Source organism: Anastrepha ludens, chromosome 3 (assembly GCF_028408465.1).
Source record: "Anastrepha ludens isolate Willacy chromosome 3, idAnaLude1.1, whole genome shotgun sequence".
In the NCBI taxonomy this organism is placed as follows: Eukaryota; Metazoa; Arthropoda; class Insecta; order Diptera; family Tephritidae; genus Anastrepha; species Anastrepha ludens.
The window spans coordinates 16,937,014-16,956,392 of NC_071499.1; the positions used below are offsets into that span (position 1 = coordinate 16,937,014).

Below are 19,379 nucleotides of genomic sequence, written 5' to 3' on the forward strand. Positions count from 1 at the left end.
TCACTCGTCACTTGAAGCCTTCATTACGTTTCTGCAAAGAGTTTCCGGCATCAGTCCGGTCAGAAAGATGTTTTAGTGACATTAATTCGAGTAGCACCCAACGTATAACGAACTTTTTCTAGAGATCAGTCTTATGCAAAAGATTCCGAGTAGCTAATCTGCAGTGCCTCACTAATGAAACAAAAGCTCATATGCCGGCTCGATTCAAGGACTTCCACGATTTGATTGACATTTGATTGATTGGATTGATATAAAACTACATTTTTTTCTTATTGCAACTATAGGTAATAAGAGCACAGGTACATAGGTATTCGATTCAATTAGCAGGTCGAACAAAGAGAAAAGAACTCATTATTAATAACAACATTGTATATTTGTATATATATAATTGGCTTCTATACGCTTTTTCGGGTATTTACCGAGCTCTTCCTATTTGTAGTGCGAGAGTTATAGTTCTGCGCCACCTCCGAGAAGCAAATGGTTTTTATGAGGAGCATTTTCATGGTTGAAATACAGTAGCATATGTCTGCCGACGAGCGACCTCCATTAGAAAATAATTTTTATATCAATTTGTGTTTCCAATGTAGATATTCAATAAAAAAAAGAAGAAGCACTTTCGCACACGGGGTATCGAGCTCAATCACTTTCGAATGGTAGTCGCGCACGAACCCATTCAGCCACGATGGTCTAATACTTTTAGACCGATGAAGTCCTTAAAAACTGCTAATGTTGACTAGGAAAATGTGTTTGAATGGGCACAATTTCGTTATCACTCAAAATATTGGTAACCACAACGTAAGGACGTATGGAGTATGGCCATTTTCCGCCAAATCCCGCACCAGTCCCAAACTTATCTCGAAATAAAATTTTCTAAAATTCAGTATTTACTACTTACATTGTGCATCTCTATTAATAATTTAAGGAGTAACCAAATTTTTGGGTGTGGCGACGCCCAGTTTTGAACAAATATTTACTTATATTTAAGAAATATCTCTATCAAATTTTCCGTATGTTTGCATTGTTACTCATACACACAATATTTAAATTTTGATTGCCGTTCCTTCGACCGTCAGAATTTAAGATATCATCCTAAGCAGACTTAGTGTAGATGTAGGCTACTTACTTACTTACTTAGGTGGCCATAACAACCCGTTACCGAGTTACGGCCGACCTCACTAGCTCTCTCCAGGGTCCTCTGCTCCGCGCGCGCCTTCTCCAACACTGTACACCAAGCGAGCATAGGGTTTCCTCCACCTGGTCGGCTCCCTTGGACTTCGCCCTCGAACACCTTCTTTGCTGGAGCTTCTTCATCCATACGCACGACATGCCCTAGCCAACGCAGGCGTTGGATGACGATGCGTTGAACTACGTCAATGTCGGCGTAGAGCTCATACAGCTTATGGTTCATTCTTGAACGGTAGTCTTCGCCAACGCGCACAGGACCGAAGATCTTACGAAGAACTTTTCTCTCGAACACCCCAAGAGCGGCTGCATCGCTTTGTGATACTACCCATGCCTCTGCGCCATAAAGCAACACGGGTATGATGAGCGTCTTGTAAAGTGTCAGTTTGGTCAAGCGAGAGAGGGCTCGACTACTCAATTGCTTACTTAGCCCATAGTAACACCTATTAGCAAGAGTGATTCTCCGATTAATCTCCAGGCTGATATCGTTGTTGCTGTTAACGGCGGTGCCAAGATAAATAAATTCTGGCACAACTTCGAAAGTATAGTTGTCCGCAATGACGTGCGTTCCTACACGCCGTGTGTTCCGCGTTGTAGACAGCATATACTTCGTTTTACCCTCGTTCACCGCCAGACCCACTCGTGATGATTCCTTTTCGATAGCAGAAAACGCAGCCGTGACATCTTGCTTACAGCGGCCGATAATGTCAATGTCGCAAGGAGCTGGACACATTTGTAGAAAATAGGGCCATTACGATGCACACCTGCTTTTCGGAGCACCCCTCCATCACGAAGTTGAAGAGGTTGCATGACAGTGGATCGCCTTGTCTGAAACCTCGAACGGTACTGAATGGCTCGGAGAGGTTATTTGTTACCTTGACGGAGCTGGTTGTGTTGCTCAACGTCATTCTGCAAAGCCGTATGAGCTTCGCTGGTATACTGAACTCAGACATGGTGGCGTACACGCAATCCCTTATCGGGCTATCGAACGCAGCTTTATCGTCGACAAAGAGAAGATGGGTGTCGACTTGTTTTTCATGGGTCATTTCCAGGATATGGCGTAATGTGAAAATCTGGTCGATGGTGGACTTACCACTTCTGAAGCCGCACTGATAATGTAGATGTAAGTTAATATTACAAATAGATGAAGCCGGTCTCTTAACGGTTGTCCAAAATGGGATTTTTCTGTAAATACCGAAGGAAATTTGCTAAAATGCTGGGCGTGGTACTGCCTACTTTAGAGTAATGAAAAATATAATATAATAAAATTAAAAGGTTTATATGCCAGTCGGTTTTACCTGAACTTTGAATTTTTCATACAAAGTTATTCTATTTTCACTAAGAGATAATATAAAGGGACTTTCAAAAGACGCACTTAAATGCTGTTTTACAATAAAAGAAATATTGTAAAAATTTAGATTCCTTAAGGCTTCGCAACTTTATTTTGAAATTTTGTTGAAAATTGTGCAACAACACTTTGCACTACATCAGCAATATTTCCAGAACGTCCAGGTTTTGGTCTGCCAGCCCTTTTTCCATCCTCGACAGAACCAGTTTATTGAGATTTTTTTTATTAATCTTTGAATTTTCGACTTATTGGGACGATTATTTGCACCAAAAAAATTACGAGTTTTGCGACATGTTTTTCTTCTTTTTCATAACAAGTTTGAATAATTTTAACGCGTTGTTCTATCGTTTAAAATTGTAGGTACATCTGTCTGTTTGGCAAACAGCAAAGTTGGTATAAAAATCAATCAATCTAGAAATTATTCACTACTGAATTAATTTGCTTACTTATTTTAATGTTTTTTTTTGTATTTAACTTAATTTAACTTTTAATTTAATTAAATTTTTTAATTCCGCTAAGCGAAGATAATATTACTTCAGCAAAAATACGTGCGTTGCTTGTGTGCTCAAAAAGCTTAATTTTTTTCTCTTTACTTAAAATTTACAATGCATAAAGCCTTGCCAGCCATTTTGCATACGCTTTCAAATATCAATCCCTTCTTTATTTCATCTACATTAGTATTGCCAAGCTACTCGTATTTGTACAAATATATTAAATTCCTTGCTTTTAATTACTTTTTTAAAATTGTAATGGAAAACAAAGAATACCCCAAGACACACACACACACACTAACACATCAAGTTGTTCCCTTTTAAGCCGCGTGTAAATTCAGTTAATTCCAGTTGTGCTCCCACAATTTACCCCATCCATCTGTACTCTTCCCTAAATGAAAAACTCGTGTACCTGTGCTTTGTAATCCTTGCCAGAGTATTTCATTTTGTGTGCAGCACAAACTCCAAATTGAGTACAAAGATTGACATTTGAAATTTATTTAATTCTGGGTAAATTGTTATTGTTCTAGGGTTTGCTATTCAATAAAGCCTAATCCAAACCGAAGTTTTCTACCGGCAAGAATCACCGTGCACGGCACTTATCAAACTAACATAATAACCGGACCAATTGAGCTATGGTAATTAACAAAACAAATTAAGAAAAGAGGTTTTCATTAAAAAAAAACACTTACACACACACACACGCACTTACATTTCGTTGTACGAAGAGAATAAGAATTTTTCAATTATGAAACAAAAAAATTGGAAAATGTCACCAATAATGAACGAAGAGGTGGAAGCTGTATGGTTACTAAGAAAGGAAGTTAATTTTGAATTTAAACTAAGGGATTACACTAGACAAAAAAATAAAATAAAAAAATACAAAACAAAGGGGAAAAACAAATCGATGAAAGGTACCCTACAGCAGATTTAAATATACTTATAAATGAGATGTAATGAAAGTTTGGCTGGAATATAACAGATTTTTTAAAAATTCGAAAATGCCTACTAAAAACAAGCCTCATTTTTTTCCTTACCTGATTAACTGGTTGGCTAATTCTGTCACTGCTTAATCCGTTTTGAGTTCATTAGTCTGCTAGTCCAGTCTTGCAGTTTGCTTTGTTTTACTGATTTTTCAGAATTGCTGTCGTCTGCAAAAAATGGATAAAAGGATGTGATAAAAACACGCAAAGCAAGAAACTTGGGCGATAGATGTGACAAAAATGTGGAATACTCGTTTTTTCTTATAATTCTTGTTACTACTGTTGAGTTTATCCAAATCACCCCAAAAATAACTCTTTCTTAGCAAATAAGCGCCAACTCTAAGTACTGGTACGCCTTCTCCATATTCAAAAGGTAGCTCTCTTCCGAAAATTCTACAGAGCATTAGCCAGTACTTTGGGCGTTATAACAGCTAAATATTTCAGCTTGTACGATAACTTAGGGTTCGGCAGCGGTCTTCGGCCTGACATAAACTTTACTTTTTAACAATTATTCAACAACTTTGAAATAAACCCGAAAATATTTTCAAGGAACCAAGCCATGGAACTATCGCAAGTATGCTGACAGGCCACAATTAGCTAGCGGCGCACGCATACAAGATAGGAATTACAAACAATAATAGCTGCAGATTTTGCAATGAACTAGAGGAGAGGGAAACTCTTGAACCCCTTCTGTGTTCTTGCCCTGCATTAGCTAGAACCCGAACGAAATGTTTAGGAGCTCTTCAATATGAGAGGTTAGAATGTCTCTCGCGGTTAGAGCTTCAGAGCTTAGTTAGATTCGCAAAAGACGCAGGCTTGTTACAAGAAGCTTATTTCAAGAAAACGTAAGGGTCAAGCTCCATCTGGTACCACTAAGGACTATTAGGTCCATGTGATGGTTTCCAGCCAGTCAGATCAACCTAACCTTACCTAAACCATATCCTACTTGAAGAGCCGACTCTAAATATCGAAGACATGACGAAAAAAAGAATGCATCCGCTACGTTCGTCAAAAAAAAAAACTAAATTGACTTTGAATCGAAAAACTTCCTTAGCGAAGGTTTAATGATTTTCAGCGAGCTTTAATATACTAGTATTAGGGAGATGGAAACTGAGTATTTGGCTGGTAAGTATATACTAGAAGGAGGTTCTTCCGAGCTATGAAGCTGATGTAACTTACTTAAGATCCGACTGTAAATGCCGAAGATGTAAAGAAAAACGTAAAAAGGTGTCCCCTACGATCGGCCTAATTGGGCTATTTGTAGCTAAATATGATCACTTGCCTATATAGAAACATTTACATACAGAAATACGCATATATTTATATGATATAAAGCATCCAAAAACCAGAAACAAACTCAGAAGGCGCGTGAGCCACAAAATTTCGTGATTTTTGTTGTTTTCTTTAAATTTCTCTGCTATTTTGAATGAACCATTTTTCACTTAATATTTATGTGATCGAAGTCGGCACGTGTGTTGGCGTGTGTTTTGTCTACTTTACGGTTGAGCTCATAATACGTGACTAATACTTAGCAGTAGAGCAATAAATTCAAGTTGATTCAATTAAATTTCTGCATGTGCAAATTTTCAAAATCTATTCCAAAGATTTGCCTCTTTCGGCAAATGAAATTTGCAAAAACTCAAATCAAGTGCATAATTGAAATATGGCAGAAAAAATCGCAATGGAAATGTTTGCGAAAAAGTGTATGCTGCGTGCTATACGGCGTGGAACCGTAAACTTTAAAGTGATTTATGAAAAAAAAAAAAATTTTTTTTATTAGTACACTTATAGCGCTGCGAAAGACTATAACCGACCTTGCAGTACTTGTTGATCTTAGTAAGTTTGCTAAGAAGACCTTTATTGTATAAGTATAAAAGCAATTAAGTTAAAGTGCATGTTTTATTCGGCCGTGAAAACTTTGCTCATCTACTCAAAAGTGGACCTGCTGTAAGAGTAACCGCAGCAAATAAAAAAAAAAAACAAAAACAAAAATACAAAAAGGACAACCAGCGCAAGAAAACTTATAGTTGGTGCCATGTTTTTAGGTTGAGTTTAAAAGTTAGTTACTAACTATTTTAATATCTCCAAAAACACTTTGAAGGTAAAGCAAGCCAAGTACTGTTTGAACTCAGAATAGCAAAATATCTATTGCGCCCTTGTCAAGAATTCAGAGTAATTCTCTGAGTCCAATTTCTTGAATAAATTTTAGTATTTATCCTATTTTATTGAGTTTCGTTTCCTCATCTGGCAAAACATGCTTACCCAGGAGTTTGCCCGCTTATCCATCAGTGCTTGGCACGACAGCAGCTCATGTTTTGCGGCTTCATCTCCCTTCCTACAGAATCTGCAAGTTCAATTGGAATATATCCTCAGGTTAGATGATGATGATTTAATTTATCCCCGCAAAACTTACACGGCTGCGTAAAATGACGGTGAGCGCTCCGGTAAACTCCTTTTGAATCGGGAGGGACCTTACCGAGCCGTTCAATGCCAAGCCAGGTTTCTGACAAGACAATTTCTTCAGTCTCCTACTGGAAAAAATTCTTCGTGCTGCATGAAGTGTTACGTTAAGGCTACCTATCATGAAGATTGGTTGCTATGAATCCGATAAACTGTCCCAGTATAATCTTCTTTGACTTCTCTTCTCTTTCTGAATAAGAGAGGAAAAGTTAGCCTTTTCTGGTCACAAGATGGCTCTGGGTATATGAAAGTGGGGAGGGGGGATTGTCTCTTTCTTTATGTCAATTATCTGTTACTTTGTTCCCAGTAATTCCTATGTGCCCTTGAACTCATCGAGTGCGTTCCTGATTGTTGTGTCTAAGATATTCAGTACCAGTTTTGATGTGACCTGGAAGTTAGAGCATTTATTGCTGCCTGGCTATCAGTGTGGAATGCTATACTTCTGTTGTTATGGTTGCTTTCAAGGCTTAAGTGAGCACAACTTTCTATTGCATATTCTATTGGTATTTGCGCTTAAAAAAATACTTGTATTCTTCCTTATCGCTTCCGAGTATCCTTTCCCCTGTCCGCAGAAACCTGCCCTGACACCTTTCTCAGTGAAGGACCCGTCCATGTATCATGCCATCATGTTCTGATATATCTTGTAGGTTTTAAATAACCCCTTCCAAGTATTTTTATTGCGCACATCATTCTCGAGACGTTAGACAAAACGGAGCATGGGTTGCATTATATCCACTGGCCTTGAGATCTCGGCTGATAGTTCAACAAGAATATCACACTTCCTACAATTTTGATAAGCAGTTGGGTCAATGGTAGCATTATTTGTTCTTAAAATAGCCCCCTAGCTTCGGATTGGAAATGAATTCGAAGAAGTGTGAGTTCTAAAAGAACGTTCATTGATTTAAAGGCATTTGAGATAAGTTTTCTTAAACTCTAACAATACACATAGTGTTTTCTATCAAACCAAATATTTGGGCATTGTTGATAAAGCGCGTCAGTAGTTTCTTTCTCGTGCTAACCGGAGGCAGTTGGGCACACCAAGTGAAGCCGAGTCCTTCTCCACATGATCTTTTCAATGCAGGGGAAGTCATCCTCTTCTTCTACTACCGCCACCTGGTACCGTATCAAGTCGCAGCGTTTTTATATTGTACATTTGGATGGCATAACCCAGCCGATGGAACAGTTGGATCGTTATTCGCTGCACTTTGTCCATGTCGTCGTAAAGTTCATACAGCTCATCGTTCCATCACCTGCGATACTCGCCATCGCCAACGTACAAAGGTGGCGCAAAGGTCCAAAAATCTTCCCCAGAATCTTTCTCTCACACACTCAAACGCTCCAAGGAACGTCTCATTGGATATTGTCATCGTCCACGCTTCTATGCCATATGCCATGGCGGGCATCGTGAGATCGTATGGTTTTGTTCGTATTCAGAGAACTTTACTACTCAATTGCCTACTTAGTTCAAAGTAGCACTTGTTGGCATGAAAGATTCTACGTTGAATTTCAAGGCTGACCAAGTTCGGCCACGACTTGGAAAAGATCGTTACGAAAACCTTTCATACTGATTTTGACCAGCACATCCGCCTGCTCATTGCCGTCTGTTCTTCGTTTCCCAAGAGCTCAGTAGACATTATTGGCTCGTCTGCTAAGCCAAATTCATCCGTCTTAGTTCTGGCGCAGCATCTCACACATAGTGAAGTGGGCATCAAAGCTGCTTTGGAGTTGAGAGTGATTGGTTTAGCTACGAGCTCAGCTGCTTTAGCTACAATGGAGATCTCAGTTTGCTGCCATACATTTACAGTTTCCACGACTGTTCAAGAGGAAGTTATGAACAGAACAGAGCAGCTCCTATCCCTTCAGTCATTTCGTCCGTTCCATCGTAGATTCGTTCTTAAAAATTTTGCACCTTCGTTGATGTGACAGTGGAACCGAAATATTCTCATCCACTCATCTTGTTGAAATATTTTCTGGCATGAAATTTGTAGTGTGAGCTACCGTTTCAATACATAATGTTCCGTACATCACTCAGACAACATTAAGTCCATTGCACTCGGATTCCCTTTTTAATTTGCTTAAAGTCTACCCGACGTCCGAAGAAGTATGAGTAGATCTTGTGGTGCCAAAGAGCCGAGGAGGTCGCTTCTTAACACATCAGTGCAAAGACCTCATCTCAGATTCGATCGAAGGCTGGGCAGAGACACCGAAAATGGTCCGCCGTCTCATCCTCCTCTTCACATGCTGGACAGAGTGCACTGTTTGAGATGCCTACGTCTTCCATGTGCTTCGCCCATAGAAAGTTGACCGCTTCTGTCTAATAACAGGAGAACCTGCGACAGTCGGTCGGACATGACAGATAACATAAGTTGTGTATATCTTCAGCCACCCTCAGCCTGCAAGCTCGGTTGTGGGTTGAAGTATCCCATTTGATAACCGTGGCTTTGATGATTGCAGAAAGGAGTGGTAGAACGGGTTCCGGACCAAAGAGGCTGAGGCCAACTTCTTTGACTAAAGAGTCAGAGGTTTCGTCACCACGTATCCCAGGACCCATGTTAGCATCAGAATATTAAGTCTACCGACATAGTTCAGCTTGGATTAACAGTACTCAACTACCCTTGAAGTGGTTGGAGGGCTGTCTAAGGCCATGCGCGTAGCTTTGCTGTCGCGCACATACATAAAGATCTGCCTCTCCATCTGCTTTCCACAACAAAGTTCATTCCTTCTTCAATAGTTGTTGCTCTTAGTAAAAACGCTGATTTATCCGCTGAGTTCTTTTCAACTATGGCCATCGGGCACAAGTTCAATATGCTTCCAGTGCTGCTGTGTGAGTAGTTATACACAGACCTGTGAGGTTCGGTTCACTATTCACACGCTGGGATATGGGAATGCCTTTTCGTCTACCGTCGTCCACCATACAAAGATGCGATAGAGCAAAATAGGCTTTATCTCAGTCATCCATATCGAATGTGACAGTCGGTGGACTAAACCTCTTTACTTTCAGAGCGTTTTCCTACAGGCGTATAAGGCATTTGAGTCTTTTCTAAGCCTCTTTCCTGCATTCAACTTCCATATGGAGGGGGTTTCTGCTTTACTTTACTTTTGTGTCCAATGAATTTGAAAAATTGAAATTACACAACTCTTCTTCTATCTGAATTGCTCATCCACATTCTTGTCTTTGCGGCCGCACGGTGAGATTTTATTATTATAATAATTAAGACGTACAAATTGATGTCCAAAAATATATAGAGCGGGCCATGTAAAATTTGCTTTTTGAATCGGCTTTAAAAAAAAATTAATCAATATCTTTTTAAAACTTTTTTTTTTATTTTGAAGATTGAATATTGTCATTTATGAATGAAAAATAATATCGTTCAAATGACTGCCACGACTGGCTTTATAGTAGGCCATTCGATCAACCCAATTTTTAAGCACATTTTCGATTGTTTGAGCTCCAATTTCATGAATGACAACTTCGATTTCGTGTTTTAAAGCATCAATCGTCTCTGGATGGTTCGCGTAGCATTTGTCCTTAACGGCTCCCCACAAAAAATAGTCTAACGGGCTTAAATCACAGCTCCGAAGTGGCCAATTGATATCGGAATTTCGGCATGCCCCCTTCAAAAACCAATATGAATTCGTTGGGGAAGATGGAAATCGTAGTAATTCTTATCTGAAAAAAAAGTTGTAAAATTTATACGAACTAAGAAAATCCCAAGAAGTTCGTGAAATTGAAATTCTTTAAAAGGTTTGAAGCAGAAAAATAGTTATTTTTCCTTGTTCGCTCCACTCGGGAGCAGAGGGCCTCGACAAGACTCAGTCTTGCGTTGGTTTATTTAATTTATTTTGCTTTCTGACAGGTTAGTCCTAAATAGTGGGAATGTCCACCTGTCGTTGCTTAGGAACAACGCCTTCCAACTGTTTAGAGCGCCATCTATGTTTCACATTTTTCTGCAAAAAGGATCACACTGATGGTTGGAATTAGAAAATATAATTTATAGCTATAAATTGCTATTAAATTGTTAAAAAATCTTTTTAGTTGAAATAACAAATTAAGGAATAGTGAAGAAGAGTTGGGACTCTTCCTAATTGGTCCCTTAGTTTGCTCTCCATCCCACCAATTTATGAAAATCGTAAAAATCAAAAATAAAGAAACACGCTGCAATTTCAACCAGACACTCTAATACATATGTGCTTGACTACTCGCTACGCTCAAGGGTGTACCTTCCGAGGCAACGTAAAAATAAGCAATAAAAAAATCACTTTTTTGGACCCTCTAAAGCAGGATGCCTCTCAAGATTTTATAATCGCACAAAGTACCTACAATAAGTAAATATAAGTTTGCGTAATGCAGCAATCACAAATTAATTTTTTAATGAAAAAGTCTTAGAAAAAACAAAAATTGTATTAAAAATCCACGTAAGAAAATCGTAATGCACTTTCGTATCGAGCAACAGAATTTCGGTTGGTATTTAATGTCTGCTCATTTATTGCACGCAGGGAGTCTGCATAGTCGAGAAATGTTTTGTAAATATATTCATATAATTTTGTATGCAATTTTACTAGCGAAATATTGGATTATTTTGGGTTTGTGCACAATTACTAACACAGCGATTATTGGATTTTGCTCTTAGATTTTCTTGAAATTATTAGAAAAAAAAACGTGTGAATTTATTAAAAAATGTTTTCTAATATAAATATTTTACTTTCATTTCCATGCTGTTTCGTCGTGTGTTTGCTTTGTACAGGACATCGTTGTTCATCGTCACCAGTTTGGTGTACGCCATCATTTTGATTGTTGTTTGCATTGCCTATGTGATTAGCGATGTGACAACCCACCGTCTGCCAGTGCTCTACTACGAAACGTTCTTCACGTATTTGTATGGCGTCAGCATACTCTTCCTATTGTATGTATTTTGCTTCCTGTTGCAGGGTAAGTTGACAAAATTTTAACACAAAATATTATTTTGTAGAAATATATAACCTTATGTATAAGGGAGGGTCTGGTCGCTTTCGATATATAATGAGAGTGAAATTCAATTTTATATTTGCGTTTGGAAAAAAATTTTAAATAATGAAAATAGTAGAGTGAGTTAAGAACAAAAATAGTGTTCATATTTTATTTAAATTTTATATATTTTTTAGTTGGTGGTTTTAAATTTGATACAACTGAATACTATCGCTTATTTATTTATGAATTCCACTTTATCAATTTATGTTCTGGCTAAGTTTTCAAAATTAAAACATAAGTAGTTAGGAATGTTGTGGTAATTTTTTATTTAAATTCTGAATATTATAAAGAAACTTAAATTCTAATATTTGCGCCAAAAAAAAACTAATATAATAATAAAGAGATTAGTAGAATGAATGAATGAATTTTCAAATATTCAACTTAATAGAATCAGTCTCAAAACGTTTGTTTTTTTTTTTTGTTTTTTAATAATGTTGTTATTAATTATGTCAGGTTAAGCTAGGTTAAAATGCCCTTGGACGAAGAAATCAAGTTCATTCTTTGTGGTACCGTTGCACGGGAAAATAGAAAAAAAAATTTATTAAGCATAAAAACTCAATTCTGAGTATTAAACAAAAGTAGAAATGCATTTTTTCAATTTAAAAATTTTAATATTGTATTTCCGCGTAAAAAAATTAATATTTTTGCTTGAAAAAGGTAATAAAAATATTAGTATTATGAGTGTGAAAAAAATTTTAAGTAATGATGATACTAAAATGTGTTTGAAAATCTGTCACAAAATTGTTTTTAAATTATGATGTAATTCACTAACATGAGAATGAAAAAATTTGCGTTAAATTGCAACTCATTTTTTTTCTAAAATCTTTTCTTTATACATTTTTCAGTTTAAATTTAAAAAATAAATTAATAGTATTTATTTTATGAACAATTAAATTAATATCAGTACTTAGTTTAGTACCGAAAAAAATATTTAGAAATTTATTTATATTTTGCAATAAATTTTTATTTAAATTAAGTTAAATTTAATATTAAATTAAGTAAAACTAATATAAATTTAAGTATTAAAAAAGTGTTTTTAATTTTAATACAATCTTAAATATGGATAAAAAGCTGTTGAGGGGCTTCTTCGGTGGTGGCTGTAGGTTCGTGCGCTCAAAATGCGATCTTTCCGCTCTTTTTAATTTTTTTTTTTGGTGCTCCTTCAACTTATCCTCGTTTTAGTTAAGCTCTGTATGCTTTTTTTTCAGAAAACGAAATGTAAATTTAAGTAACTTTTTTGTTTTTCGGGATTTTGACTTGAACTTTTTCATTTTCTTGGTTAGTTTTTCTCATGTTGTTGTGATAGGAACTGGCATTTGGAGCAAAGCAGACAAAAATAACAGAACCCCGGCAGTCTATGGGTTCTATGTTACAGGAACGACCCGGATTTATATCAGGCCAAGGACTGTCGCTGAAGATTATGTTGTCAGAATGATTTTGCTGTTACAACAACAACATCAGATATTTCTTCAAACAGACATACAAATAATGTAGAATGGAAAAAAGTTAAAATATAATAAATGAAGAAATGTAAGGCAAGCGATCTAATAGAAGAGCGCAAACGTACTAAGGAAGCACTGCATTGCTTTGCAAGTAGCCTCCGAAACATTTTTCCAAAGAAAAATACACAAACTACCCATAAATGGTACCAATAGATGAGCGTCAGTACTACGAGTATCGCCAATTGCCAGTGTTGCGTTTTTGTTACACCCAAATGTTTTCTGAAATTTGTCTGCTAGGCAAGTTTTGGTCACAGAAAGTTATGCCATGAGAGCTAAGATTGGATTAGCGACTCTTCAGAGAATGTTAGAATTTTAGTCAACAGGAGCAGTGCCACTTCTTTGGTTACTGCTCTATGGTTTACCAGGTTTTCTATTCTTGATTTATTTCAGTGGTAATTTAAATCTAATTACATCTCTGATTTTATAATAAATTTTTTTTTATATCTATAAGGATTGAGGATTGTAAAACTATTCAATATTTTCAATATTTTTTTTTTTATATTCACACTTTCAGTATTGTATTATATAGCGCCATATTAATTAAATTTCTTCTTCCCTCCGATTCTCATTTCTCATCACACAGAGAGTTCCTGCTGTAATGGCAACAGTAAACCGAAACCACCACCTAAGGAGAAAAAATCAAAGAAGAAAGTACCAGATCCAACCGATTCGAAGGATGCGAAGGGTTCCAAGGATTCTGGCAAGAGCGGCAAACCGAGCCCATACCAGGTGCGTTCCACCTACATACATACATACACACTTTCATGTGCAGTGAGAATAAAATTATATGCAATTCCCTACTGCAACCTTGCAAATTAGAATGGGGTTCTTTGTTTCCGAAAAGTTATACTAGTAATTTCTGTTTCCCAATTTCACATTCCCATATACACGCACACGCACACACCCACCCGCTTCAACAACCTTCAGTCACCCTCTCTCTCTCTTTGATTTAGAAATCCCCCACACAAGCACGCCCTTCTGAATTTTTAATGCTTAAATGTTTGTCAAGTGCAGTCGAAGCTATCAAATTTATGCATTTCAAAATTCTTCTGAGGGTTTCGTAGGTTAGTAATTGTGTGTTAATTGGCTGTAATTACTTTAACTATTGTTCATTACTAAATCTATTAGAGCTTATGTTGTGCTACTTAATTTGTATTTGGAGGCCAAGGGTAAATTTGTGACAAAATACAAATAGAAAATAAAAATCTTTAATGTTATTTAGCTTCATGTTTTTGTATGTCCCGCTATCTGTTTCTTATTATTAATTTCTTGGTTTCTGGGTTATCACCAAATCACGGTAAACAATTTAGACTTTACTTGTAGCAGGCTAGTGTTATGTTTTTTTTATTGAAAAAAATTTAAATGCACTTGCGGGCAAAATTTATGTAGCGCAAAATGTATGTAATATATGAAACAGGAAGAAAGATTTTATTAAATATATATATATAAAATATTATAATAATATTGCAAGAATAATCTTAAAAAACAATGATGTATAAGAATTGCAAATAAGAACCACTACCTTCAAAAAATAGCTTATTTAACTCATTCTGCTCCTCTCTCATCTTCGTAGCACTGTTGCTTGCTTTTTATTTCGTGGCGGTGAGGTAGGGTTTAAAATGTCTTCGCACCATGCAGTGACCGTCGTCTGTTGTTGTTGTAGCAGCATAAGCATTCCCCGTACTTACATACGGGTAATGCTGCTGGAATTAAAGTCCTTGGCCGGATAAAAATCCGGGTCGCTTTGGTGACGTAGAACCGACTGTCGTCTCCACGTGAGTGGTGTGCCACTTAAACTATTCTAGACCGGCAAGATCCAAGAAGGCGTCCAGGGTCATCAGTTTTGAAGGAGTTCATTGAACTCGGGAAGCTCAGAAACTACTTTTCTTTATATAAACCAGACTTTTATGCGCTGTTTTCTTTCACCCTTTCACATAATGGTAGTCACCTGAGCTTTACAGTCTGTACATGAAGTGTGTTCAAAAAGAATCGCGAATTTTGGAATTTTCGCAGGTTACGTATATTCGAATTTCGATTTTTTTGGGGCGATATGTTGCTACTCATGTCTCTCACTCATGCCGACGAGTTCGGCCATTTGGAAAGTTCGATAAATTGTTGACAGCTGCTTTGCTTGCACATGTATCAAATTTTGTGACTGTGTCATAAGGAGAAGCTACTTTGGACCAAAGCAACGATTACCGGTGGTACAAAATGTTCTCAGAAGGCCAAGCAGACGTGAACGACGAAAAGCGTGCCGGACGCCCGAGCACTTCCACAACAGACGAAAAATTTTTGAAGTGAAGAAAATGGTGTTGGCCAATCGTCGAATCGCCGTTAGAGAAGTTGCTGAGGGTCTAGGCATATCGATTGGCTCGTGCCATTCGATTTTGTTCAATGATTTGAGCATGAGACGGGTCTCCGCAAAATTCCTACCAAAACTGCTCAATTTCGACCAAAAGCAGCATCGCATGAACATTGCTAATGAGATGTTGGACTCTGAACTCTGTCCGCGACGACCCACTTTTGCTCCAGAAGGTCATAACTGGTGACGAATCGTAGGTTTATGGTTATGACGTGGAAACTAAAGCTCAATCATCGCAATGGAAGCTGCCGCACGAACCAATACCAAAAAAGCGCGCCAAGTTCGGTCGAATGTAAAAGTTTCGCTTACCGTTTTCTTCGATTGCAGGGGCGTTGTGCATCATGAGTTCTTGCCCCAGAGTAAAACGGTCAATAAGGAATATTACTTGCAAGTTATGAGCAATTTGCAAGAAGCAGTCCGCAATCCGCCAGAAACGCCCGTATTTGTGGAAAAACAAACATTGGCTCTTGCATCACGATAACGCCCCTGCTCACACATCGTTGCTTGTGCGCGACTTTTTGGCCAAAAACATCACTCTAATGATGCCACAGCCACCGTATTCCCCAGATCTGGCCCCCTGTGACTTTTCTTGTCCCCGAAACTGAAGAGGTCCATGAAAGGACGACGCTACGCTACAATTGGCGAGATAAAGACTTTGATGCCGGAGGAGCTGAACAAGATAAAAAAAATGATTTTTTGAAGTGCATCGAAGATTGGAGAAATCGTTGGCACAAGTGCATAATATCTCATGAGAATTACTTTGAAGCGGACCAAATAGATATTAACGAATAAATAAATAATGTTTGAAAAAACACAAAATTCGCGATACTTTTTGAACATACCTCGTATTTTTTTTACTCCTTGATAATACATCTTTTTTGATGACATTTTTAAGAAGATCTAAACAACTATTATAATTAAAACACATCTCTATGATAGTAGTCGGAACACCAAGACACAAAACAAGAGCAAAAACCAAAGCACAGAAGTGCGAGGAATAAAGGCTCATAAGTCTCATGAATCACTCACTAAAAGATTTTTTTTTAAATTATACACAATAGAGTTTATAAAAAATGTGAAGAAGCCCTGGGCCCTACGCAATTTGGTTTTAGAAATGGCATGTGAACTCGTGAAGCGCCGTTTTGTGTTCATGTTCTTGTCCAAAATTGCAAAGATGTGCAAAAGGATGTATTCATGTGTTTTCTAGACTATGAAAAAGCATTCGACACAGTGCAACATGACAAGCTCTTTGACATCCTACCATCACTCGGTACTGACACTAAAGAGTTACGATGCTTAAGAAACCTTTATTGGAACCAGATTGCCGTAATTAATGTTGGCAATGGAAAATCACAGAAAATCCCCATTCTTAAAGGCGTTAGAAAAGGAGGTATATTATCACCTCTATTTTTCAACATCTCTGCTGAGAAAATCTTCCAAGAAGCTCTCTGGGATTCACATGATTAACATGAACGATCAGATAACTTGAACGATGTGCAAACGTTATTAAATAAAATCGTTCATCACAGCGAAAATTACGGTCTTAAAATTAACATTAATAAAACGAAATTCATGCATGTCAGCAGGAGTCACGCAGGAGCAGGCGCTAATCAAACACTGGTGGCTCATAATGTGAAACTAAAAATACCTTGGATGCTGGTTGAATGGAAATTGGGACACTTCAACCGAAATAAAAACCAGAATAGAAATGGCTAGATCTACATTTTGCAAATTTAAAAAGATCTTAAGCTATCATGACTTGGATATGAATCTGTTTGTATCCTGATTATCTTCGTTTTTGAGAAGTTTATTTTATGACCGGCTGCACGTACATTTATTTCAAGTTGACGAAGTTTTGCAGTGGCATCAGCTAATGCACGTATCATAAAACAAATACCATCAGCATAATGTAGATTACTTAATTTCTGATTTAGTCTCCTGGTCAGTCTCTCTAGATCTTCTGTATTTGTACATTTGAAGACGCTATCCAGAACTATTATGAACAAGAGCGGGAATACGACGCAGCCTTGTTGAACAAACTCCATAATGCGCCCCTAAAGATGGTATCAAATGCAGGCTCAAAGTCAACGAAGAGCATGTAAAGTAGCGATCTCCTTTCATTTGATTGCTCTATAATTATGCGTAAGGCAACAATGCGATCTACGAAGTATCGACTTGGCCTAGAGCCATATTGTTTTTTACGCAAGAGCGAGCGATATCCTTTTTTTATAATGAATGTCAAAACCTGTTTTAGTGTACGTGCCAATTATTTGTTTATTTATTTTTCAAAGATTACGCCCTCTTTTCAATCGCCAGCGATGGTGGCGTCTGGCACCATACTTAGCAGTTCAGCTGGGATATCATCCGGCTTAGGACATTTATTATTTTTTGAGATATCTCGAAAGATGCCGGGTCTGTGGAGATACTCCTATTAAGGTTTCTTTTATATGCCTTGTATTCAGGATCTATCGTTTCTTCGTTAACATCGTTAAGAGCATCGCCCTTGAAAAACTTCTCCCACCGGCTAAGTTGGTCTTCATCTGATGTTGAAATACTGCCACAATTTGCCTTAAGGGGGGGACGTTGGGCTTATTGTTCGGTAATTTTTTTAATGACTGTGTAGTTGTTGGTATTGTATTGCTGCACGTTTTGCTTTCGACTAGGTTTCTTTCGTCTCTTTTCACGAAATTTCTGATACGATGGTGAATGTCATTATACTCTTGAAAAATGCGGCCACGATCAGATGGTCCTATAGACTCCTGAGCGATTAATTAGAAAATACTAACCAATAACCAGGTGACCGTTTAGTTGTATGAAACCAACCCTACTCTGCTCTGATACAAATGCTGCTCAATCTAAAACGGGCTAAGCACTTGGTTAGGACTGGAACTATCCGTTCGACTACCAGACTACTGCAGCGCTTATCAGGCAGAAGTTCTAGCTATGAAAGAAGTGGTTTTTTTTTAGCAATTTAATGGTTCCTTAAAATATATTTTCGGATAGCTAGGCGGCCATTAAATCAATGAATGCGACTGCACTGCGATCAAGGGTTCCACAGAAATGCCGGGCAGCCTTAAATGATATTAGCGTCATATTCAAGGTCAGCTTTATTTGGGTTCCGAGACACAGAGATATTGAGGGAAACTGTAGAGCTGATGAGGTATCCATAAAAGGTACTGCTCTTCAACTGTTCCGTGATAAAAGTACCATTGGAATACCTTTGGCCACGAGTAAATTAATAATAAAAACCGGCCACTGGCTATTTGGCAGGCTTTCCTTAAGACTAGGAGTATTCTCCCATGAATATTGTAGAAGCTGTAGAGATGAGGAGGAGGAAGAAACAGTTGAGTACTTCCTTTGCAATTGTCCAGCTTTAGCAAGTTTTCTAGGTAGACACTTTTTCAATTCTCTTTCGGAACTGTCCGGCGTCGAGATTTGACCAATCCTACGCTTCATGAGAGCCGCACAACGATTTAATGAAGATAAATACTTGTAAATGACGTTTTCGTGTTGCACAGTGGTATCATAACGGACCTGTAAGATCTAAGTGAGTTGGTTGTAGAGACCGCCTACCACCATAACATAACCTAACCTAACCTAAAGCGAACTGGTGAACTATTTGCTATTTTAGTTTCTGCAGGCTTTCAAGTTTTGTTTATGCAGATTTTGTCTGAGTAGACCCCTAGTGAAATTTTCCGGGCATAATTTTGCCTCCTAGAAACCTTAAAAATGCATTGTTTTTCACACTTCTCAAAAATAGTTTTAAATCGACCCTAATTTGAGGCAGTTAATGGGTTAAAATATTCTACAAAAATAACTTTCGTGAAATTCTACTATACAAAATGCTTTTTAGACAGCAATATGAGCCACTTAGACAATATTTTCTATGTCTTCGGTTTGAAAACAAAATGCCCTGCAAGTGTATTTAGAAATATTTTCTTTATCTTAGTTAGTTCTTCATTATTAGGCTATGTGTACAGAGTTTATTAATTGTTTTTTTTTTCTAATAAGCAACTTTAACTTATTGGTTTTTTTCTTCTTTT

The 19,379-nt window shown here is 37.5% G+C and overlaps 1 protein-coding gene across 12 annotated transcripts in view; it reads left to right on the forward strand.

Moving 5' to 3' along the window:
• LOC128857068 (proton channel OtopLc) overlaps positions 1-19,379 on the forward strand; it is a 121,219-nt gene that overhangs the window by 71,317 nt on the left and 30,523 nt on the right. For 8 of the 12 annotated variants that reach the window (XM_054092625.1, XM_054092626.1, XM_054092627.1 and 5 more), the window contains 2 exons: positions 11,210-11,394; positions 13,558-13,703. In XM_054092625.1, the coding sequence (XP_053948600.1) occupies positions 11,210-11,394; positions 13,558-13,703 (331 nt within the window). Of the gene's footprint in view, positions 1-3,551; positions 3,660-11,209; positions 11,395-13,557; positions 13,704-19,379 lie in introns of all 12 variants that reach the window. The other 4 variants (XM_054092620.1, XM_054092621.1, XM_054092623.1 and 1 more) reach the window with 1 other exon arrangement.